The sequence below is a fragment of the Anticarsia gemmatalis genome, chromosome 17, assembly GCF_050436995.1.
Source record: "Anticarsia gemmatalis isolate Benzon Research Colony breed Stoneville strain chromosome 17, ilAntGemm2 primary, whole genome shotgun sequence".
Lineage (NCBI taxonomy): Eukaryota > Metazoa > Arthropoda > Insecta > Lepidoptera > Erebidae > Anticarsia > Anticarsia gemmatalis.
Genome location: NC_134761.1, coordinates 919624 through 944787, shown reverse-complemented (window position 1 = coordinate 944787; position 25164 = coordinate 919624). Strand labels below are relative to the sequence as shown.

Here is a 25164-nt window from a genome sequence, read left to right as displayed (position 1 = left end):
CTATGTTCTACTTTAGAGCTTTTTTTAGATAGACGATGGTGTATTTAATTATGTACTATAGAAGATAGAAGATGTATGTTATAGAAGACTGTACAGACTAGTATTATTGCCTGTGTGTGTAAGTGTGTTTATGAATAAGAGGGTTCGTTTCAAACTCTTCAAATATATTCGCAATTATGTTGTAGAACTTACTATTACATTTCATGTATCAACTTTTTTAATGGTAATAAACGCATGTCGAAGAAATTTAGTGTAAATGAAATGTTATAGAGAATCTTATTTTTGTATGGTTGAGATAATGTGGATAAAAATGTATAAATTGCTGTAGATTTTTTGCCAAATGTTCAGTCAGTATGATATAAATATTCTACCATATCTTCTTAGATATTATAGTTGCTAAAACTTCTCTATGTAGTTGTATTATTTATGGTAAAACAGGTTCCCTGTCCCCATACACTCCACTTTTTTCTATCGTATATGTCCCACTCTTTTTTTGTAGTAAATTGTTAAAATAATTTGATAAATCACTGTGGTTATATTTGATTTGCTAATCAAGAGGATGTACTCCATACGTCCCAATACTAAAAATGTGCATTAACCTGCTACGTCCATTTAATAAAGGGGCATTAAGTTGGCTCTAAATTTGATCACATGTGATTCATGAACGTACAATCCTTGTTACAAAATATGTCCCATGAATCACATATGATTCATGGGACAGGGAACCTGTTAAGGACCAGTTTTACTACTTTGACGATTTGGTTTTGCTTTTACGGCTTATGAATAATTGATGGTAAACTATCCAATGGATAGACAATAAGAACGTTACCGCCGCGCCGAAACAGGCTTCTGCTGAGCGGTAGTCTATTCGATTCCCAAGTAGGACATAGTTCTATTGGTCTTTTCTTTTTTTATTAAAATATTTCTCTATGGATTCTCAATTCCTGGAGTTTGAGTAACGTGCCCGGTAAATGGCTCGCCCTTATTTCTTGGGAATAATATGACCACCCTTCAGGTATGTATATGATAAATGATAGAAAACGAAAAGAACTGTCAAAATTCCACCTGAAAAGCTATCCGACATTCCTCTATAAGGCGTAGAACTGGCTCTAATTGTTGTAAATATTGTAAATTAATTTACATACCTACTATAAAATATCCTAATATATTATCATTTGGTTTAATAAGGTGATATTAAATACCAAAATAAACAAGACAAATGTAAATCTTTTTTTTTTATTTCAATAATATAAAAGCAGATCTATGATATACATTATATTATGAAATGGCGGGGTTATTATATCACAATGCAAATTAATATTGTCATAATATATTTATTTTGTCCTAATTTGGTGGTTATTCGTCAATAATATCTCGTCCAAAGTGGCTTTCTCTGAAACATCGAAAACACATTAAGTTAGACGTCATGGTATTTGAAATTAAACTGTATTAAATTTAATTTTGCTAAGCATGTGCGACTATAAACAAATATAATTCAGATTTTTATCCCTAGATCTTATTTGATTATTCTCTTAATAATGGCGACGCAGTAATTGTCGAAAATTGAACTACCCGCAAATTCTATACGATTTAAGGGAGCATGTATTCAGTAGTAGTTTTCTGAAACAATGCCACTGCAAAAAGTTGATATGTCTATATTTATTCTAAGTGTCTACCATGAAATTCTAAGTTGCTCTAATAGTATGTACGTATTGTAATGTATCTAACAGTAGTAAAATCGGTCGATTCAATACTTACAATCGTATCCATATCCTATTGGTCGCGAAGTGTGGCGCGTGTCTAGTGGCCAGCAGTGCTCGTTGACACCACAGCGCGGCCTCCGCGTCTGACACCACCGACCGAGTGTGACACAGCCATTCTAACATCTATACAAAAAAATGGAGATTAGTGTTTATTTTTCAACCTGTTTCTGTCCCACTGCTGTGGCAAGGGTCTCCTCCCGAAAGAGGGTGGGGTTAGGCCTTGAGTCCACGCTGGCCAAGTACGGGTTGGAGACTTCGTTACATGCCCTCAAGAAACGTGTTAAACAATTTTTAAACGTTTCATTATGTTGTTTACGAGTTCGTCAGTGTTTCGGTCCCGGCTGCCATTTTTAGAGTTGACTGTCGTTAACAGTAGCCGGAAGCTTGAAAGTCTGTCAACCAGTATTACCGAAGGGTATCGTGTTATAACCCAAATAACTGGGTTGTGAAGGTCAGATAGGCTGTCACTGCATATAAAATACTGGTATCAAGCTGCCTCCGAGACTGGAAGCCGACTCCAACATAGTTGGCAGAAAGGCTAGGCTGAATAATACTGACCTGCAGTGTAGTATCACTCCAGCTGTCCTTGCTGACGAGAGCAGCAGCAGCAGCGGGCAGCAGCGCCTGCCTGCCGCCGCGACTGCTGCACAGTAGCACGGTACTGCACTGTACTGACCTGTAGTGTAGTATCACTCCAGCTGTCCTTGCTGACGAGAGCAGCAGCAGCAGCGGGCAGCAGCGCCTGCCTGCCGCCGCGACTGCTGCACAGTAGCACGGTACTGCACTGTACTGACCTGTAGTGTAGTATCACTCCAGCTGTCCTTGCTGACGAGAGCAGCAGCAGCAGCGGGCAGCAGCGCCTGCCTGCCGCCGCGACTGCTGCACAGTAGCACGGTACTGCACTGTACTGACCTGTAGTGTAGTATCACTCCAGCTGTCCTTGCTGACGAGAGCAGCAGCAGCAGCGGGCAGCAGCGCCTGCCTGCCGCCGCGACTGCTGCACAGTAGCACGGTACTGCACTGTACTGACCTGTAGTGTAGTATCACTCCAGCTGTCCTTGCTGACGAGAGCAGCAGCAGCAGCGGGCAGCAGCGCCTGCCTGCCGCCGCGACTGCTGCACAGTAGCACGGTACTGCACTGTACTGACCTGTAGTGTAGTATCACTCCAGCTGTCCTTGCTGACGAGAGCAGCAGCAGCAGCGGGCAGCAGCGCCTGCCTGCCGCCGCGACTGCTGCACAGTAGCACGGTACTGCACTGTACTGACCTGTAGTGTAGTATCACTCCAGCTGTCCTTGCTGACGAGAGCAGCAGCAGCAGCGGGCAGCAGCGCCTGCCTGCCGCCGCGACTGCTGCACAGTAGCACGGTACTGCACTGTACTGACCTGTAGTGTAGTATCACTCCAGCTGTCCTTGCTGACGAGAGCAGCAGCAGCAGCGGGCAGCAGCGCCTGCCTGCCGCCGCGACTGCTGCACAGTAGCACGGTACTGCACTGTACTGACCTGTAGTGTAGTATCACTCCAGCTGTCCTTGCTGACGAGAGCAGCAGCAGCAGCGGGCAGCAGCGCCTGCCTGCCGCCGCGACTGCTGCACAGTAGCACGGTACTGCACTGTACTGACCTGTAGTGTAGTATCACTCCAGCTGTCCTTGCTGACGAGAGCAGCAGCAGCAGCGGGCAGCAGCGCCTGCCTGCCGCCGCGACTGCTGCACAGTAGCACGGTACTGCACTGTACTGACCTGTAGTGTAGTATCACTCCAGCTGTCCTTGCTGACGAGAGCAGCAGCAGCAGCGGGCAGCAGCGCCTGCCTGCCGCCGCGACTGCTGCACAGTAGCACGGTACTGCACTGTACTGACCTGTAGTGTAGTATCACTCCAGCTGTCCTTGCTGACGAGAGCAGCAGCAGCAGCGGGCAGCAGCGCCTGCCTGCCGCCGCGACTGCTGCACAGTAGCACGGTACTGCACTGTACTGACCTGTAGTGTAGTATCACTCCAGCTGTCCTTGCTGACGAGAGCAGCAGCAGCAGCGGGCAGCAGCGCCTGCCTGCCGCCGCGACTGCTGCACAGTAGCACGGTACTGCACTGTACTGACCTGTAGTGTAGTATCACTCCAGCTGTCCTTGCTGACGAGAGCAGCAGCAGCAGCGGGCAGCAGCGCCTGCCTGCCGCCGCGACTGCTGCACAGTAGCTCGCAGTCCGGCTCCAGCACAAACACGCCACTGAACACTAGTATACATAGTGTGAACACATCACACAGGTACAGCTTGGCCGATTTATCTTCAGTCCTGTGGAAGAAAATAGTTATATTTTTGCTTAAGGAACTATAGTTTTGCTTGTATGGATTGTAGATTAGTTAGTGTCCATTTAAACATACCGGTCGGTAAACGATCTGTGGGTTAAGCAAACCTTGGCGCGGTCATTCCACAGATGGGTGACCGCATAGTGGTATTTGAGATGGCCGTCTCCCTGCTTCGGAGGGCGCGTAAAGAGTCGGTGCCGGTTGTTGTCAATTAAGATAACAGTCGTTAAGTCACCTTAAAGGTTTTCGAGTGGCTTGAACAACTTTGACACTAGGTTGACAACAAGAAGAAGAATTGATACGACAAGAAGAAGAATTTGGGGAAATGATACTTACTCGTTAAAAGCGACTTGCGTTCTCCCCATAAGTTGTAGCAACCATTCTTTAGTGGCTGGTGCGTCAGGTTTGGCTGCCTTCAGCGCAGGTAGCATACAGCGGAGAGAGAACTCTTGTTCACTAAAAAAATATAAAACCAGCAATAATTTATTTCCAAAGATATATTAAGGACATTTAAACATTTTGTATATTTGGTTCTTCATAAACCGCTCCCGTTTTTTTAACCCGTTACTGTCTACTGCTGGACGAGGGTCTCCTTTCAAATGAGAGGGTAGGCCTGACTGACTGACATAGTGATCTATCAACGCACAGCCCAAACCACTGGACGGATTGGGCTGAAATTTGGCATGCAGGTAGATGTTATGACAAAGGTATCCGCTTAGATAGGATTTTGATCTATTCTACCCCCAAGGTGACAAAATAGGGGATGAAAGTTTGTATAAAAAAAACTGTCCCATGTCACAAACCACGCGGACGAAGTCGCGGGCAAAAGCTAGTAAATAGAAAAAAATCTAAGTCTATGTAAATCCACTTCTATTAGGACTCACGTGATCTGTCCGGCCTGTGCATCTATGATCTCGTTGAGCCAGTTGAGCGCCGTGTCGCAGTGGGCTCGCGCGGCCACGGCGCAGCGCAGTGCGGCCGCGCGCCGCAGCAGCGCGCCCGACACCTCCCACCAGCTCGACGGTGACGTCATGCGCTCCAGGTACTTGCTGGATAGACTGCCACATGTCGACACGTACGTAGGCCACGCCTGGAGAATAAAAAAATCGTAAAAGTCTGAAATACTAGGACAATTAAAGCAGACTACAGAACAAAAAGTTTGAAATATAGGTTAACTCCAGGATTTACCCCCGCCTGATACTAGAAGGTCTCCTCTTATCTATCCTCCTTGCCTATCATTCCTAAAAAAACTCAGCCCAACGCTGGATGCGAATGCAACTACAACAGCTTATTACTGTATTCAACTTGACTTTACAAGCTGTCAATATTGTTTATTGTTATATGTGCTATGCTAAGAGATATTCATAAAAGTAAAACCTGACCGTTCATGTATTTAATCTATATCCTAACTAAAAACTTAACAATAACACTTTATGATAGCATATACACGATGACAACAATATCAAAAACAGGAAAGAAACAGTCTATGGAAATTATGTGAAGTAATTTTAAAAAAATAATTAAAAACAAAGCACACTGTAAATAAATTGCTGTAAAAAATGCTGTTGTAAATTTTCTCTGAAAAAAAAACAACGCCCACAAATGCATGGGAAAAAGCTAATTTATAACAAACAGCAGCAAAATGTACTCACCACATTATCATCATTGATCACTGAGAAATAATTCTCCACGATCTGCGACAACAGCGTCCTATTAGCATCATGTATCTTCTCACACTCCAGACACGCTCGTATCATGTCCAACTGCTTCAAGAACAGGTGCTCCTGGTCTCCGGGACCCTTGGCCTTCGACCTGGTGTTAGCTATGAGGGTATAGGAGTCCGCTAGGCATTTTTCTAAGGGAGGACGGAGGGAGTTAGGGGGCATGCCCCGGCAGAGGATCGGGAGTATTTCGAAAGTAAGGAGTATGTCTGATTCCTGAAAGATGAGATGGAAATGGTAACTGTAGTATGACCTGTGAATGATCTTTTAAGACAATTTAAGATATTTTTGTGGAGTATTTTCATGGGTTAAACTCAGGGTATCTTGGTATTACCTTTTTTAAATATAAAATTGTTAAAATAAAGAATAAGTCTACCTTTATTCTAACAATTTAATAAAGTTATTATAGTTATAAGCAAAATATTGTAATACTGGACTGAAAAAATATTTTTTTTTTCTAAACTTCCAAATTAATGCAATAATTTATAAAAGTTATCTTCAAAATTTGTTGATGGGGGTTATACCTGAAGCCCAGGAGAAGTAAATTCTTAGGAATAACCACTACACCAAAAATGTTAAGTTAGTCACGTCTGTTTAACATCCCCAACTTAATTAACTTATTGCTCACTTAAGTTTTATTCTTACCTCAGCGGTCCCAGAGACTCCTTGCAAATAATTGTCCAGTATTCTTCTAGCAGACATGGACACCTGTGCCTGTCGCGCCGCCAGGGTGACGCAGCCGCGCCTCCACTCCGTGCCGCGGTGGAACACCTCCGGGAGGAAGCACAGGTCTAGAGGGGGGAGGGGGCGCGGGTACTCTGCCGTCAGGGTCGAGAGGATCGCTAGAAGGACTGGTTCTGGGAAGTCGTAGGATGGTGAGGTAGCCTGGTGGATAGAATAATGTTTAGTCAATGAATGTTATTGTGATGGTTGTAAAATATAAGTAATATAATAGTAGCATAAGATAAATATGATAACATGTATTTATATTGGTAGTGAGTAAAAAGAAAACAACTTAAAAATGGTGATTATTAGATGAAAATACAATGAATTCATTGTAATTTATTTCTGTTAAGTAATAATAATCTTGAATATAAACATTTTTGTTGAGTACAACTTAACCATTTTGGTGACGGTATATTAAGTTATAATGTAAAGCGAGAGCGAGGCTTACATGTCAGATTATATATACATATAAGTATAAGCTTTTATACAAGCTACACAATTAAAACGACAAACCCTTTCAATTAGCTGCATGAACAGACAAAACAATTAAGTAAAAAAGCTGATCATTATTTTAAACTAACTAAATCGGTTGTCTAATCCTCAATCTATGGATAGAGTAAAAAAATATTACATAAGGCAGTGGTTCCCAACCGGTGGTCCGCGAATGACTATAAAATTAAAAATTTTCAGGATGACTAATACACTTATCTTTAATATACTAACATAGTGGTCCCTGCTAACAAGAATAATAAGTGGTCCCTGACTAAGAAAAGGTTGGGAACCCCTGACATAAAGCATTCAGTGCAGGTACAGGGGAAAAGGAAGGCAGAGACCTAAGAATGCTACTTGGTTTCAATCCTTTAATGGACCTACCCTTACATCAAACTTTGAGTAAATATGTAAAAATATTTCTTCACTGTCATTATTAATAATCTAAATGCACTTATAATTAATATGGTAAAGTAATTAGTGGCACACTTTAAAGTATCATATCGCTAAAGCAATGGGTCTTAATTGAAGTCGACTGGTACGAACGTGTCGGCAACAGTCCAGACCAGTTGCCCATATCGTTTCCAGAACTGTCTGTCTAATGCCCTTTATGTCACTGTATATTTAAAAAATCAACCCATATCTGGGGGCACGGAAGTGCCCCCGCAAGTCGAGCAAAAAAAAGCGGCACGGCCGTTAACATCCTTTCTCGAAGCAATTCGGGCTATTTTTGACACCCCTATAATTTCGTTGTGGATAAAACAAGAAGCCTGGATTTTCAGCAACTAATCAGTCATTGTATAAACACGGTATATTTAAAATTTCAGTCAATTTGAACCAGTCGTTTAATAATGACAACTTGTTGAAATTTTGAATTTTGTCACTCACTGATTCACTGACTCACTGACTCACCGATCATCAAAAGTCTAAGGTGCTTCTAGCAGACTTAAAAGCTTAAAATTTAGAATACAAATAGGGTTTAGTGTCTTAATCATGGGAAAAATTTAATATTTTCTAATTTCGGTCTAGTTTTCTAAATACACCAACTGCAACAATAACTTTGTAATCTAATATAAATGTATAAGATTACAAGGTTACATTTGCAGTTAATGAATTATTATTACTGTAGAAAATAAAATAAATAGGTGTAAATAGGTACCTACTATATAAGGCATAACGGGAGGGGGTAAAGGGTGGGTGAGGGTGTTTAGCCCATGAAACTTAACAACATTCCCATAGGAAAATATGTTGAATTATGAAAAAAAAAACGTCTTTCCATACAAATTGGACTTATGTTCGCTCTACAAAAAGAAGTGAGATGCCATCAAAAACATTATGTAAAAACCTCAAGTCTCGCCGTAAAAAGTTGTGAGATCTATATAATACCAAGTCGATTAATCTATTTAGTCTCTACTTAAAGGACCTTCTGTCTTAAGTTATTACGTATGTTATTATCATGCCAATTTTAAAAAAAATACCTTTAAAACAAATAGATCGACTTGGTCATCGCAAGAAAACACAAATTCGCCATTAACATTTCAGGAGCATTAACTTCTCGTCGTGCTGTGTAGTGTGATACATACTAATAATCAAATCATGCGATGGCCAGGTCGGTCTATTTGTTTAAGAGGTATTTTTTTAAAATTGGCATGATAATAACATACGTAATAACTTAAGACAGAAGGTCCTTTAAGTAGAGACTAAATAGATTAATCGACTTGGTATTATATAGATCTCACAACTTTTTACGGCGAGACTTGAGGTTTTTACAGAATGTTTTTGATGGCATAATATATTTTTGGCGTCATTGAGTAAGTAACAGAACGAAAAACATACCTGTTTCCTAAAGCACTCCATCAGTCCCCTAACAACACTAGTGTTATGTAGGTGCGAGTAGGTAGTGGGTTCGGCTCTCGCGTCGTGCTGGTACACGCCACTGCGGTACGCGCGCACCTCTCGCTCGATCAGTTTGGACGCGAGCCGCTGTACGCCGCATAGAGCTGACTGGTTCGTGTACTTGAATACTTCTGGCCAGATCTCACCTGGAAAAGAAAAAGATGTTATAGCTTTAGGTTAACATAATTCGGTTACCAAAATAAATAAAAAATAATAGAGTGAATTATGTATTCAGAATTGCAATAATTTTATTTTGGATTTTTAACCTCTTCGGAGAGATTCTACCCTCTACACTTCCTAAGAAATCTTCATACCAAATATTTTCTACGCACTGTAGTTTCGGCTGTGCGTTGTCCATCAATCCGTCAGTCGGTCACACAGTAACGGGAGAGTTATATATAAATACTAGCTGACCCGCGCAACTTCGCTTGCGTCACATAAGAGAGAATAGGTTAGAATTTTCCCCGTTTTTGTAACACTTTTAACTGTTACTCTGCTCCTATTGGTCGTAACATGATAATATACAGCCTATAGCCTTCCTCGATAAATAGGCTATCTAACACTGAAATCGGACCAGTAGTTCCTGAGATTTGCGCGTTCAAACAAACAATCAAACAAACAAACTCTTCAGCTTTATTATATTAGTATAGATTTACTGTAGAAGTTTTAAAATGAAGTAAACATATAGCAGCCATTTCATCAATATAACATACAGTTTACCATATTATTGTTTACCGTAACGAGATAAAAAGTGATTATTTGTAGTTATGGATACTTCAAAACAGAATAATATGTTAAAATAGAACTTACAAGGTACATAGTCGAGCACATCCTCAGGTTTTCTAGCAGCATCGGCGGGAGTCTTACAGAACGATGCTGGCAGTTTCACTGTCTTTCTGTATATCTAACAAACAATAAAAATATGTATTAAGAGACCACTTTTGCAACTTCACTTACTAATTGTGACTCACGGAAACTTATTGGTTGTAAAAACCTCATGACGCGAAAACAAAGTCTGACCGAAAAAAGTGTGAAAAATAGTTGTATAGAGGTGAAATGGAGCTCATGATCCGCAGTAGTAATAATGTCCTCCTAGCCGATATACGGCTACGGCGGTCAGTTTCATTGAAACTGGCCATCTGTGCAGGACTTTGTTTATAGTGTCCAAGTGTGTGCACAATACACAAGTACACTCTCTAATCCATCACTCTCATAGTTTGGTGGGACGGATAACCGACACGACCAGTGAGAGGTCAGGCGCAGGACCGACGGCTTTACGTGCTCTCCGAGGCACGGAGGTCTTCGACCTCATCTTCCTAACTCCGGGCAATCTCTAAGAAATTCTTAACAGAAAATCTCAGAAAAGACTTTTTGGCCCGACCTAGGATTCGAACCTGAGACCTCTCGCACCGCAGTCGCATATACTACCGACCGCGCCACAGAGGCAGTTAAATCCGCAGTAGTATTAATATAAATAAATATGAAAGTTGATATAAAAGTGGTATTACTATGTAAGTTTATTTGAAATGTAGTTTTTGTGTATAGTCTAAAACGAGTTAAGTAAAAAAAATATTTAAGTTACGTTCAATCAACTTTTTGTTAACTTACCTCGGGTATATCAGCAAGTTTATAATCATCAATCCTGTAGTTAGCGAGCGCGTCACACGCGGCGTGGACTACATCCGGCACGTGCGCCTCGGCCGCCGCGCGCCACAGCGTGCGCACACACTCCGAGATCAGGCGCTCGTACTCCGGGGACGGGACCCGGAGCGACGGGACCTCGCCCAGCAGCTTGCACAGACTGGGCAGACAGATGTAATGAGAAGTTGGTGTAGTTTGTACTTTATCGAGTTAGGAATAGAGGTTAAAATTGTTTGATTTAAAGTTAAGAGTTATAAATCGGCAATTATGTGTAAGTATACCTAAGCTTTGCTATCAAATGTTAAAATATTTTTATTTCAAAAATTCTTTGATAGCAAGGTAATCATAGCATTATTGCACTAGTGATCTGATGTAAGTAGCTTGCAAATCTATAGTGTTAAACATGTTCCAGGGTCGAAGATATCTTGAAGACACTGTGTAGTGTTATGTACTCACTTGACCTGCACGCTAGGCCTGGAGTCCCTGCCCAGCTTGGGCTCCAGGGCGCGCCAGGTGCTGGGCGGCGCCAGGGCCGCGCCCCGCCACAGCCGCGCCAGGCTCTGCAGGCACACGCAGGTGGCCACTGCACCACTCTTGTCTCCACAACGGTTCAGGATTGAGGAGATCACGGAGACCAGCTCTAGGCCGTGGTCTGATGGCCTAGAGACAACACACACGCATTAAATTTTGACGAAATTGTCATTATTTGCAAAGTCGATTGGTTTGATGACTTTCCTCTGATTTTGATATATTTTTTTTTTATTTTTTATTTCAGGCAACTGAGGCCCATAGCAATTTTTGAATTAAAATGTAAGGTGGAGCGTAGCTACAAACACAAAATACAGAAAAAGTACGAAAATGGAAACTAAATACACCAAAATTTATACAAATAACATACCTAGTCTCACAAATTCTTCTAACAGCAACTGCTTTGGCGATATCCAGTTCCCACTTAAGATCATCAGCTCTACTTATCCCCGCGTCTACCAACATCTCTCGCAAGTACGGGAAACACCTCACCTGTAGAAAAAATATTTATTTTTCAGACTTTCACAAAGTATTACTAGAATGTCTTCAGAAGAATGAATAAACGGATGGATATATATTATTGTGCAAATTATAGAAGTATAAGGAATAGTTTCATAGCTTGCGGAGAATCGTCGGTTAACCTATCCGATAGATAATGTGACGGCAAATATATGAAAACAACTATCAAAATTCAAACTTGTAAGCAATACTTATATATTTGGTTCTTCATGTTAATATAAAAAGAACTTCTAATCAATATATGTACATAAACTCTTTAGTTACTAAGTGACTGACTGAGAATTTTTGGAAACTGAACACGGGCGAAGCCGCGGCGGTAAGCCAGTTATTCATAAATTACCTGTGTCTCAGCCAAGCTTGTGAACAGCATGATGAGAAGTGACGTAGGGACGCCCTTGTAAGCTTTCATCTTGTTCAGTACTGATACTATCGTTGGCACATTTTCCTGTGAAATACAATAGTAAGTTTTTACAAATATTATGCCCCAAGGTTTTTCTCTCTAAACATGTAATAGGGGCCAACAGACATGTACTTTCTGTGCCTATTAACGGGTTCTAACTAGACTTAAGTAATTTTTTAGGTTATAAGTTTAGTAACTTAATACTTATACTTTCCCTTCCCTATTTTTTTTTTCAATGAATTAGTAATCGAACACCTATAGTAGTTATCTGTATTCTTTGAAGATAGAAATATTGAAACTGTAGAAAATCAAGAGAAAAGCTTAAAAATTACTTCATTTACACGTTAAATTAATTTGTGTCGCTCACCTTAGTCTTAGCCATGAGAGGCAAAGCCCTCAAGCACTCTAACCTCACAGCGGGACACTTATCCCTCCCAATCTTATACACCAACACGGGCAGCAACTGAACCGACACCTCTTTCCTAAACCCGACCAAATTAACCACGATACCTAACACTTTCAACACTATATCCTCATACCACTTCTCAGTTCTCCGTTCCATAACCATACCGAGTAGAAAAGGTAACAATTCCAATTTGACATCATTATTCACAGTCTCAATAGTATCCAACCACGTATTCAATTTGTCCGGGTTATCTCTCATACGCTCCCAGTTTTGGTTCAGTTTGAATACAATTGAAAGATGGCTGTCCGTGTAAAGGAGCGCTTGGAATGTTTTGTTTGCTTTTAAATTAGGTGTGTTTAATCTCTGGTCGTCTTTGTAGTTATCTTGGTATGTGTCGAGGATTTTCGAAGCGACTTTAAGTGCAGAGGCTGTAAGGTAGGAAGGTAGGTGGAGCCACTGTAGCGAGAGGGCCACGAATGTGTTTAGTGATATCGCTGGGTATTCGTATTTGCTTATTATGTTGAGACCTGTGGGAAGAAATTGATGAATGAAATATTAATTATGATTAACTTTAGATTATGCATAATATAATGTTAGTAGGATGGCGGCCGGCCTCGGCTTCACCCGGTTTAAATAGTTATTTTACAAAAAAAAAATATACAACTTTTACACATAGAACTTCGTCTTAAATCACCCTATCTATTAAAAAACCGCATCAAAATCCGTTGCGTAGTTTTAAAGATCTAAGCATACATAGGGTCAGACAGCGGAAAGCGACTTAGTTTTATACTATGTAGTGAAGGTCATTTTATAATGAGATGGTGCTTCATAAGGTGTTGTAAGAATAATAACAATATTCGAAATTTAGCAGTAGTTGATCTCTTTAATAACTGTGTAGCAATGCTAATATTTGTACGATAACAAGTTCAAGAATCTTCGATCTATTTAACATTTTATTGCGATAGTAAGTAGAAACAGCTCCCTAATTTTAAGTTTTTCTATATTATTGCAGTAGTGCACAAATCCATAAAATATTCCTAACTTCAGTGAACACTACTTGTTGCAGATCCTACAAACTTCTTTTACTCATGTTAGTTTCACGCGGTGGTTGGTTCGATGGTTTAAATTAGCTTATAAACAACTTACACAAATTGAACAGTTCATGTAGATACAGCGCCGACGTGTCAGGTAAGTTCTCAGCCAGCAGCTGCAGCGTGACGCCGGCCACGGAGCGCAGCTCGGGCGCGTCCAGCGCGAAGCAGCGCTCGATCAAGTTGTAGCACGCGCGGGGGTCGCGACTGGGTAGAAGATGTGTGGTTTAATCATTAATTCGCTTCATAGGGTTTTTTTATTTTAATACGGTAGGTGGGTATTCATCTAAAAACTGTACAATATGTAGGGGATCGCTACATACAGCGACATCTAATGGGACGAGTGCAACCACCAACGCGTAGTGTGACTGACGTCACAAGTCCTGAATCGCGAAATTTCACTATAATACCTATATATACAAGTTCCCGGCTAGAACGGTCGGGCAGCCTAGGCATGATCACCTCGCCTGGTCGGAGGATCCTCCCTTTGTGTTTGAGGAACATGATCACCTCGTTCTTTCACAAATAGAATAAATAAAATTAGTTTTATGACAAAACTACATATAAGATAACTAGACTTTTAGGTTTCGCAGAGTGTTAACGACATAATATTATGATAAGCAATGCAAGCACTAATGTTTGACAAATACGTGCTTGTACGTATACGCAACCGCACGTACGAACACTTTTACGTAATATGAGACAGAGATACAATAGACACACATTCCACACATTGCATTTTAACAAATTAAAAAGAGCGATGGCGATTAAAAAGAGTGGCCGTGAGATTCTCGCTAGCTCTTCTCATAAGGCTCTAGCCCATTTCCGAGCTAGTGGTAGATTCAGTAATTGTAACGACTATACGACATAAGTGTCGATATTTGACCGAAATGAATAAAAGATTTGATTTTGATTTCAAATGTATCATAGGCTCCACGAATTTTTTTCGTATCGCGGCTTCAAACGATTACATGCAAATCACAGATGTAAAGTTCAACTATACCCAAAAGGCCGAAGCAACTGTTTATAGAAGAAACATTTCTTCCTTATAGGATTCATAATAGCTCATAAAAATAATAGTAACAGTATTGTATATTACTTACCCATGTCTAACTAGCTCAGTAGCGATCCTAGCGAGCATGGGCAGTAGCGCCATGACGTGGTCGCGCTGTCGTTGAAACACGCCCGCCTCCGCCACCGCGCAGTACGCGCTGAACGAACGCTCTATTAGAGCTGGGTTACGAATCTGTAAGTAAATGAAACATTTTAACACACATTTATAAATAAAATAATAAATTTAACCCATTTATATCCCACTATTGGGCAAGGGTCTCCTCCCGTAATAAGGGAGGGGTTAGGCCTTGAGTCCACACATAATTTTATGAAAAAAAAAAACAGTAAAAAACTGTGTCAATGCTGGGTTATGAAGCTATAAACCAAATGAAACATAATTAACTGCTATTACAATGTAAACGGGTATTAAACACTGAAAGAAACAGGTTATGATACCTTTAATATTTGACTTTTAAGTAAAATTATACCAGCAACCTTCGGTATTATCAACTTTTGCGGCCTAAAAGTTATTGCAAGATACAGATAACACTTTTTTTTGTTATATTAATAGACTATTTGTTTTTTAAAAGAATGAATGAATGAACTAACTACATAGTAATATGACTGTTTAAAAAACTTAAACTGTTAGTTGGAGTTTCTATTGAATATAATTATTAATGCTCAACCATGTCAGCAACCACTAGCATGTAAGCACCATTGGTAATTTTTTTTCTATTTGGTACTTACTTGTTGACAACTAAGACAAGCTATCAACAAAGATGACTGTGCAGTGGAGTGTGGTAAACTAAGAAGTAGTTGCCAAGGTCTGATGCTGCAGTCTCTCTGAGGGTGGCAGGTCAGCCAGAGGAACACTGGACGGAGGAGTTCCAAGCTGTTTGATGATACACTAGAAAAAAGGTTTATCTTTAAATAGGATTAATAACTTAGGTAATGATGGTGAGAAAATCTATAATTCTGTCTTAAATTTTATTATAGTGTGAATTTCAAGTGATTATGTGCATTCACTCTTAATCTCATATCTGAAACTACTTGAAACTAAGATCTTTGAGAATATTTCAATGCATAGGCTAACAATAACTATACATGTGATGGTCAGAAGTATACCAGTTTCTAAATACTTACTGGACCAGACTATTCATTTCATGTTTTAAATAATTTATAGGACAGTCACAACTGTTCCTGTCCTTGTATAGTAATAATAAACTTTGACACCCTTTAGAAATAATCTATCTATCTATCTAATCAGCCCGTATCCACCCACTGTTGAGTATAGGCCTCCCCCTCAGCACGCCACTTTATACGGTCCTCCGCTTGTCTCATCCATTTCGGCCCTACACATTTAACAATGTCGTCCGACCATCTAGTTGCAGGCCTTCCTTGAGACCTTCGCCCATTCCATGGCCGCCATTCAATGATTGCTTTGGTCCACCTTCCGTCTTCACGTCTAGCCAAATGTCCTGCCCATTGCCACTTAAGTTTGGTTATCAGAAATAAAACTTACATATAATCAGGATGTGTGCACAATGCATGCATTTGTGCCAGCACATCATCCTCAGCTTTCTTGTTCTTCTCCAGCACCGTGATGAACGGATGTTGCGGAGACTTGAGGGTGAACTGACACTTGTACTGTTGACCTGGCACCAGGCGCGACTTCAGGTCCAGGATTAACAAGCCAGCCATTGTGGATATGATTGCTGAGTAATTGCTGAAAAATAATATTTATTTTTATATTTATGTGAGTTTCTTTGTTTCTCTCTACTAGAATCAGAATTTATCTTATTGCTTATTTCATTATATCTATCAGATATACTACATTAAATTGTGTCTCCCACCCTGGCCCAGCTTTAAGGGATTTTTAGAAGATTTATCAACATTTTCAGCTCATTACTGACAGACTATGTGAGTGTGTGTGACCATTTTTGCAGTTTAAGTCTCTTGCAAAGATGGTGACACAATACAGTACTTATTTATTAAGTTCTTATACCATAAATCTTACGAGATACATGGCCATATGCTTGTGAAAAAAGAATTAAAAGAATACTCACTGTGCACTGGGCAATAAAGTGACAACAGTCGACATAGTGTGTGCAATCTCCAGTACACCCAGCTCTACCAGCGCCAGCAGACCCTGACACGCAGTCAGGCTCACCCTCGAATCCTTCGACGAGCATTTTTCTCTCAAAAATTTCAATTCCTCATTCTCATTGACAAATCTCTGCCGTTCAGTAGGCTTAAACTTTGATTTTATAGTCGATATTAGTTTGTCGATCGCGTTCACGATTAAAACACTGTTGTTTGTATTTAATTTGTATTCTATTTCATCCATTTTATAAGAATTTTAGTTAGAAATCTAATAAATTCTGCACCGGCTGCAAAACAGCTGGTGATATATTGTCAATTTTGACACTGACAGCTAGGCAGCAGTTTTATGTGCTCTGCGCTAAAATAATGTTTACGAATAACGAAACGTGGCTCATTCGATCATTTTCTGGCAACACTATGAGTTGAACGATTGATAAATTGAATGACTTCATTTTATTAATGTCAAATTGAAAGAGTGTTTCAGGTTCAGGCACTGTACTAAATTAAAGCATTTAAAAATAAAAAGTACTAACAAAATTATAAAATACATGTCATATATCTCAACATAAAAAAGTTGTAACGTGCTTATAAAGTGTTAGGAAGCTGACGAATTTATTGTCGAATCTATTTCTATTGGATTCGGAGATACAAATAACAGGAATCAAATATATATCAACAGATTTAAGCGCAAAAATGTCGACGCCACCCAGAGAAACTATCCAAAAACAGATCCAGCAAGACTGGGCGAACAGAGAGTACATTGAAGTTATAACTGGAAGTATAAAAAAGATCACTGATTTCCTGAATTCTTTTGGTAAGTTTTACTTAAAATATTATATTTATAGGCAGTAAATATCAAAGTCATTATGTTAAAAGATTATTCCATGTCTGATGTTACTGTAAAATGCTGTAAAATGTTGAACACATTTATGAAAATAGATACTTCAATAATGTTATCTATTTATCCTAATTTCAACATTTCCTATTGATATCACACACTTGTATATTGAGTAATAAGTGCATATAACACTTATTATAGTTACAGCTCTTCATTTAAAAGATGTGTGTGCTTTTAATTTTAGATATGTCCTGCAGATCCCGTCTTGCCACTTTAAACGAAAAACTGACATCTTTGGAGAGGAAAATTGATTATTTGGAAGCTTGTGTAAGTTTAATTTCTTAATATAGCACTTATTTTTTGCTCTATACAGCCAAATGCAGGAACATCCCTAAACTTGAAGCAAAGTAGTATCATCACTATACATAATAATATTCATAAAAATACTGTACAGTACCTACAAACATACAACCACACTATTTTAGGCAGATACCAGAGAACACCAATTTGTATGATCCTTACAAACTTCCTTTGCTTTATTCACATCCATACAATGACATCTTGTCAAAAAGACCACCTGGCCTTTTTGCAAGACATCACCAATATGATCTTTGTATATCTTTCTAGGACCAGTACCTATCACTTAAAATGATGTTTCTTCATTTGGCTAATAGCAAGTTTATATATTTTAAGGCTTGGTTAGCAAGCTTCTGCTTATACAAAAATAATTAAGATTAGGGTCTCTCTTAAAGGCAATTAGTATGTTTAAAAAAAACAATAACACAGGTCATTTATTTTGCAAAAATAAGTATATTTTTTATGGGTGTATTATAGAATTTGTAGTATTGCATATAATATATTTAGTTGCATAATATATCAATATTTCTGTCCTATAGACTGCTAAAGTGGAAGGGAGAAAAGAAGTAAGAAAAATTGCAGTATTAGTTAATTTTAGATTATTATTATGTTTTATTGGTGTCTAGACTCCACCTAAAATATAATTAATTTTAGAACTTAAAAGCTTATCCCCTTTTCAGCCTTTCTGCATGGGACTAATAGAATTAGAAAATATGGGTGTAAAATAATGTTTTCCAACTTAACTTATATACTTTTTAAATAAAACATAACTAGTAATTCCTTAAATAAAACAATATCTTAAACAACCACATAAATTAATTTCATAACCTATATTATGAGCTAGTTGTTCTATTCTCAAAATCAAATAATAAGTGATTATATAAATGCTTTTATCCATTTCTTTTCAGCAAGCCACATGTTAATTTATCAATCGTAAAAACTATCTAATTATATTTCAGTGAACATCCAAATTCTATTACGTATGGCAACCCGAGTAGTATTACCATATGCAAAAAAAACATGAATTAAAAATAAATTTATTTTATTTTCAGGTAACTAAAGGCGAGACACTAACATAATATAAGGTGACCTTTACAATTTAGTATATAATTTAACATGTAATTGAGATTGTACTGTTCTGTATAAGATAAGATAAATGCTTGTAAGTGTATCAATTAGATTTATATTATTGCTATATATTTAATTGTCTTTGTAAGTAATTGTAGACAGTGCAAGGTAATTTAGTATAAAAATATGATAATGCACACAAAACTGCATTTACAAGAATAAGCAATGTGATTTTTTTTACCTTATAAATATCTAAATCCAAATCAAATTTTCTCAGATTTTTTTATGTAGGTATGCACAAACATATTTACAACTTCCTTATCACAATAAGACTGCACTTGTTAAATCAATAAATTAAATAATTGTACATAAAATTCAGTTCTTGCGAAACACTGGCCCTTAATAGTTATGTCACAGATTTATCACTACATGCACAAATACATGTCTATACACCTTTTTCTAATTTTTATTCTCATGCTGAAATAAATGTACTATAAACATATTCTAACAATTCCATAACTGTAATAGAGCCATTTAATTTGTCTTAGAAGACCTCTGGGTAGGAAACTACAAATTAATAACAAGAGATATTGACTGCCTCCGTGGCGCAGTGGTTAAAGTCACCACGGGGTTGATTCCCACACGGAATATTAGTTGTGGTATCCACAAATAGTTGTTTCATATGTGGTTGTTGTTTGTGCCCGTTGTTTGTATGTTTGTCAAAGTCCGCGCATCATTATAGTGCGGAAATTGTCTTTTTAAAAGAGAAACAGATTTACAGACAGATCGGATAGATGTTCTGACTGTCATCTTAACGTCTCTTTCCCCAGCAACTTGTTGTTCTATTCGGATATAATATAGTTAAATGGCTTGTAATACACACTACTAAATTACCTTGCATTGTCCAATAATAGTTTTTGTAGAATCAAAACCATATTTGGTAAATAAATCCGCTCTATGTAATGTTCATTAGCTATAGTTCTGCCTACCTCTGGGAAGGCGCAATGTTAATTAATAATTTAATTAAGAACAACACTGCCGTAAGCGGTTCTTGTTTACATTTTATATTCGACTGCTTAATTTAATATACAATATATTGCTCGTAAAGTGAGTTTTATTTATGGAAATAATAAAGAAATATTGAGGTAGATTCGTAAAGAGGTGCATCTCTTTTCAACAAATGTTTTCACATGGCAACATTCTCATAAGCGTAAAAAATGAGTGAATGAATCTCAGTTTTTTTTAGTTTACAATTTTAGACACGTTTCTATTATTCACGCTATGTTATTTCCGGTTTGATAAATAATTTAGATTGCAAGTTACTATATCTTAAATAGTTGTTATTACATCTTCTCCAGTAGAATAGCTATGCCTTGTCCGCCACCGCAACTCGAAGCAGCTATCGCTCGTTTTAAATTACGCCGACTGAAATTATAAGAAAAATATTTAAAAGACAATTTCACAATAATATTTACAGGATTCTCTTAGTTATTTTCCCTACGTCATTCCGGAAAGAGACTTTTGCCCAGCAGAGGGCCATAGTGGGTTTTATTTAAATATTTCTAAGGTAAGTAGGGGAGGTTGAGTTGGCTATTGAGCCCGTCTTCCTTCAATAACTTGGGCGACCTGTACTATCAAAGATAATGAGGATAATATAGAATTTGGCATTTGAGTTACTTAGATATTTCTCTTACTAAACCTGAACTTGGTTCATCAAGTAAATCAAATTCACTATGGTTAAAGAGTTGGTGACTGCGTGCAACACTTACCCAAGTTCATGTACTAAATGTGTGGCCATTCTAGCTCCAGTCGCTGCGACGGGGTGTCCCAGGGCGAGTGCTCCTCCATTCACGTTCACTTTCTCCAAGTCTATGTTCAGCAGTTTAGCTGTGATTAAAGCTTGGGATGCGAATGTTTCGTTTATCTGAAAAGAAATGTATCTTATAAAGTCCAAGATGTTGGTCGGATCTATAGTATTTCCTAGTCAAGCAAATTAATAATTAAGTAGTTTAATTACCAAAACTTGTAGTTGTTAAGTTCCTATTTGCTGGAACAACTTGACTTTTGCAAGTTGTTTGTTAGATGGCAATGGCTTTATTTATATTCCTAGGCCGTTATTTTACAGGAGAAAGAGCTTCCTCATAACACAACTGTGGCAATTATTTTACAGAACTGAATAAACCATCTACATTCATAATGCAGACGGGCCTTTTGTCCGTCGACGAAAATCGTCGCAACAAATTATATTTACAAAAATTTGATACTTTTAATACATTGTGTGCGTTCTACAATAAAGTGCAGAGGCGTTTTCCCTCGTTTGCGCAGTCAAGTAACACATTATCGCCATAGAATCAATAATGTATCAAATTACCTCAAAGAGATCAATATCGGCGACCTTCAACCTCTGCTCATCCATCAGCTTCCTGACGGCAGTGACGGCGGCTACACCTGTATCTACAGGGTCTACTCCCACACACGACCACGCCGCCACCCGGGCGAGCGAGCGCAGGTTGTGTGACGTCACTGAACCTTCGCTCGCTATGAGCAGGGCTGCTGCTCCGTCAGCTGGCAGCTGGAATAGGTGTTTGTAGTAAGTTTTGTAAGTAGTGTATGGGAAAATTGTCTCAGTAGCTGATTCAGTAGGAGTCTGTTTTGAGAATAGATTAGACTATTAATTGCCTTTTCCGGGTGCCACGAAATATGATGAAGCCAGACGATTTTGGGAGGATTTTGGACTTTAGAAAATTGAGTTGTATTGTTTTTGCTTCTTATCATTTCGGTAGAGGGATTGTCAATAATGTCAATAATTTCTAATCCTTTACAGATCTTTAAGCTCGTTTTCTCATCGGCAGATGGGTGAAATCGAAAAGCTTTGGCTATCCGTCGACCACGGAGCGCTTTGAAATAACTAAGTAGTCATTTTCATTTCTGTCATGTTAGTCAGATGCATGTTTTACAACTCACGGGTGAGTGCCTAATAGATAGAGTAGGTATAAACAAATATATTATAAATATGTGAATTTTTCATTTGATCAAAAATAGTGAAACTGGCCTTCGATCTACAAAATATTGCTTTAACTTACGCAGGAATTGCCAGCAGTAATAATATCTCCATCTTCTAAAACTGAGGGTAGTTGATTCAAGTCTTCAGTCTTTAGCGAGGGTCGAGGTAGCTCGTCTTTGTCTATGGTTAAGTCTTTCTTCTTCAAAGTGACTGTTAAACTGGACAGCTCCTGGTCAAATACTTTTGATTCTTGCGCTAAAACGTTAAACACAACAATAAAATCAGAATTTATGTTATTTTTAACAGTTGGCATTGAAACTCAACTCAAGCTCAAAACAGCTTTTAAGTTCTCAGAATATATTTGTTGCATGGGCAGTGTTTTTATGCTACCTATTCACTGTGGTAGTGTGCGATCAGATATGCCAACTTATGTTTTTCTTGTACCTTAGTCTTTCATTATAAAAACACTGGCACATAAGAACAAGTATTGTTAAAAATATTAACTTAGAAAAAAAAATATTTACCTGCTTTCCACTTCAAATGGCTCTGCAACGCGAACTCATCAACCTCTTCCCGACTAACTCCATGCTTCTTAGCTAAATCTTCTGCCATCTTCTGCATCGTAAGGCCCGTGTAACTGTCAGGGAAGAGGTTCTTGATGTGGTCTTCTAGAAGGTAAGGTTTGCCTAAAGCGGTGCCGAAACGAACGTTTCGTACTAACATTGGTAGCGCGGACATGAGCTCTGTGCCGCCCGTGAGGGATATCTTTGAGTTTCCTGTTAAGATGTCCTGGAAAACAAGAGTGACTGTAAGGATATTTTTTTAAGTACAAATTTTCTAGCAGTAGCGGATTTCAGTGAACTTACACTGGTTTGAAATCATTTGTTTTGTTCGGTGACAAAAAACTTGATTGATATTTATTTTTACTCTGTCAGAATTTATTTTAGAAAACTCTTAATGATTTTTAAAGCGTCTAAGGGAGTGGGGGGCATCGTCAGCCTAATACTTGTCTTACCATTTTTGTTTGAAGTTCTTATGGGACGATGATATTATTGATATTACTACCTACTTTTTATGCCCTATACTAAATTGATTAAATATTTTTACCACTGCACTGGTGATGATAGCTTGGAGTCCAGTCCCACATGACTTGCTGACGCCCAACGCGGGGCTGCTTATTGGAACTCCCGAGTAGATACCGCAATATCTAGGAGTTTTGCCGCCATCACATTGACTGAGCTGAAATAGTCATACATTACAATGAAAAAAAAAAACCGTAAGAATCTAATCAAACAGTAACTGTATAGTTGGTACTAACTGAAAATATAGGAGAAAACTGGCGGCCGTTGTCAATAGTAGTAGTGCTCTAAAAGTAACTCTGGGTATTAAAAGAGATATGAAAAATTAAGGACTTACCCCTGGTTTCTTAGGTACATTTAGCGGTAGTTTATCTATTAGCTATCAATAGCGTTTAAGCTCATACAAACATGATAGTTTTAATAGATAAACTACAGCTAAACGTGCCTCAGAAACCGGGCATTTAACATAAATCCTATGTACTCACAAAGTTCACATTTCCAACTACGGTGTTGTCGATATATGAAGGATCTAAATTGGCAGCCTGTATCGCGTCCTTTGCCGCAGCCGCAAATGCATGTGAGGCTGGCAACTCCCGGAGAGAACCGCCATAACTACAAAATGGCGTTCGTTTCGCGCCAATTATGAAAATTGCTAAAACAATCAAGGAATTTGTGTAATTTGCGGAAATATTATACTTAGATAGATAATATTTAGTTGACTAATTGTGTTATAGATCGAATACTTCGGTAACTTTCATAATAACAAAGCAACAACAAACTTTAACTGTAGGTAGGTACAATAAAATAACCCAACTACCCATTCATGTAACGAAGTGTACCATATCCATATTTTCATTGGAAAAAGTAGGTAGGTACCTACCAATTAACAATCTAAACATTTTCACGAGTTAGTGAATTGGAATGTTCTATTAATTTTAGTAGTTATAGCTGACCCGCGCAACTTCGCTTGCGTCACATAAGAGAATCATAATTTTCCCCGTTTTTGTAAAATTTTTCACTGGTACTCTGCTCCTTTTGGTCGTAGCGTGATGACATATAGCCTATAGCCTTCCTCGATAAATGGGCTATCTAACACTGAAAGAATTTTTGAAATCGGACCAGTAGTTCCCGAGATTAGCGCGTTCAAACAAACAAACAAACTCTTCAGCTTTATAATATTAGTATAGATGTATGAAAAACGTGATAAAAACTTGATCGGTAGGTACCTAGTAGTCTGTAAACATTGATTGCATTGCAGAAACATCGAGTGCGGGAATAATGATTTAAAGCTCATTGTTTACAGACCAATATTTATAACTTCATTCAATAATAACAGGAAATAACCTCAAAATACATTACGATACGAATTTTCCTTATAAATTACAAAATATAATAACATCGAGAAAAATAAAACCATAAAGTTTTATAACTCCGTAACTAAGTGGATATCATATCAGAATCTAAAACTTATAGGATTTAAACCTAGTAGATAAAAAGATGGCCTTCAACAAATAATAACAAAAAAGAAACATATTTATCTAAATAAGTGTGGATACAAGAGCAAAGATATTTACTTATTTTATAAATCAATTGATAAAACCATCGATAACCCCACCTAACTTTTTATTATATAAGTTTAAAAACAAAACTAACCTTTAGCAGACGCCATCTTGGAATTATCGTAAAAAAAATGCGCGCGAAATTGCAAAACGTGTTAAGTTGGAAACTTTTATTCGTAAACTAAATTATTGATATGTATTCTTATCTGAATGTAAATGATTATATAAGAAATTATTTTCGTACATAAACATACAGCTGTTTAAAATTTCAAGATAATGATTGTTGACAAACTAAAATACACAGTACAGCCGCGAGCGAAATGTGAAAGAACCTTTCTGAAACTTGTTTACTTATGAATGTATGTATAACAATTCTGTAAAAATTAAGTTGATTTATTACTTACAAAGTGAATTTAAATAAATCAGAAATACCTAAACAACTTGGTTTTAAAACATTTTAAATTGACTTAAAACATGTAGGCAGGAATAGTGAAAAAGTTATTTTTGAGTTTTATGCTTATGATTGTATCTACTTGGCTTGGTATAAAAATGCTTGTACATTCCAAGATAAGATATATTTGCTAGTTCTTATTTAATCCTGTAGATGACGAGTCCGACGTCATT

At 38.2% G+C, this 25164-nt stretch overlaps 3 protein-coding genes across 4 annotated transcripts; 1 reads left to right on the top strand and 2 right to left on the bottom strand.

The window, feature by feature from the left end:
• Positions 1–1213: 1213 nt before the first annotated feature.
• Positions 1214–16950, bottom strand: LOC142979792 (focadhesin). Its single transcript, XM_076124969.1, has 19 exons — positions 16599–16950; positions 16055–16258; positions 15280–15439; positions 14583–14725; positions 13535–13686; positions 12350–12915; positions 11923–12027; positions 11434–11555; positions 10992–11195; positions 10503–10695; positions 9705–9798; positions 8835–9040; positions 6429–6668; positions 5715–5999; positions 4947–5152; positions 4399–4518; positions 3856–4048; positions 1759–1886; positions 1214–1393 (listed from the first exon to the last, which is right to left on the bottom strand). Exons 1-19 carry the CDS (start codon positions 16877–16879, stop codon positions 1357–1359), a joined length of 3639 nt encoding a protein of 1212 aa, XP_075981084.1. The 5' UTR covers positions 16880–16950; the 3' UTR covers positions 1214–1356.
• A 183-nt stretch (positions 16951–17133) lies between these two features.
• HSPC300 (haematopoietic stem/progenitor cell protein 300) lies at positions 17134–20005 on the top strand. Of its 2 annotated transcripts, XM_076125278.1 has the most exons (4): positions 17134–17449; positions 17718–17800; positions 18370–18396; positions 18883–20005. In XM_076125278.1, exons 1-4 carry the CDS (start codon positions 17329–17331, stop codon positions 18907–18909), a joined length of 258 nt encoding a protein of 85 aa, XP_075981393.1. In that variant the 5' UTR covers positions 17134–17328; the 3' UTR covers positions 18910–20005. The 2 variants fall into 2 exon arrangements, with proteins under 2 accessions (XP_075981393.1, XP_075981394.1); XM_076125279.1 differs by lacking the exon at positions 18370–18396 and having other exon boundaries at positions 17157–17449.
• Positions 20006–20030: 25 nt separating this feature from the next.
• On the bottom strand, positions 20031–24732 carry LOC142980012 (3-ketoacyl-CoA thiolase, mitochondrial-like). Its single transcript, XM_076125277.1, has 8 exons — positions 24635–24732; positions 23467–23633; positions 23010–23141; positions 22427–22691; positions 21982–22157; positions 21270–21470; positions 20668–20822; positions 20031–20323 (listed from the first exon to the last, which is right to left on the bottom strand). Exons 1-8 carry the CDS (start codon positions 24648–24650, stop codon positions 20242–20244), a joined length of 1194 nt encoding a protein of 397 aa, XP_075981392.1. The 5' UTR covers positions 24651–24732; the 3' UTR covers positions 20031–20241.
• Between the last annotated feature and the right edge of the window lie 432 nt (positions 24733–25164).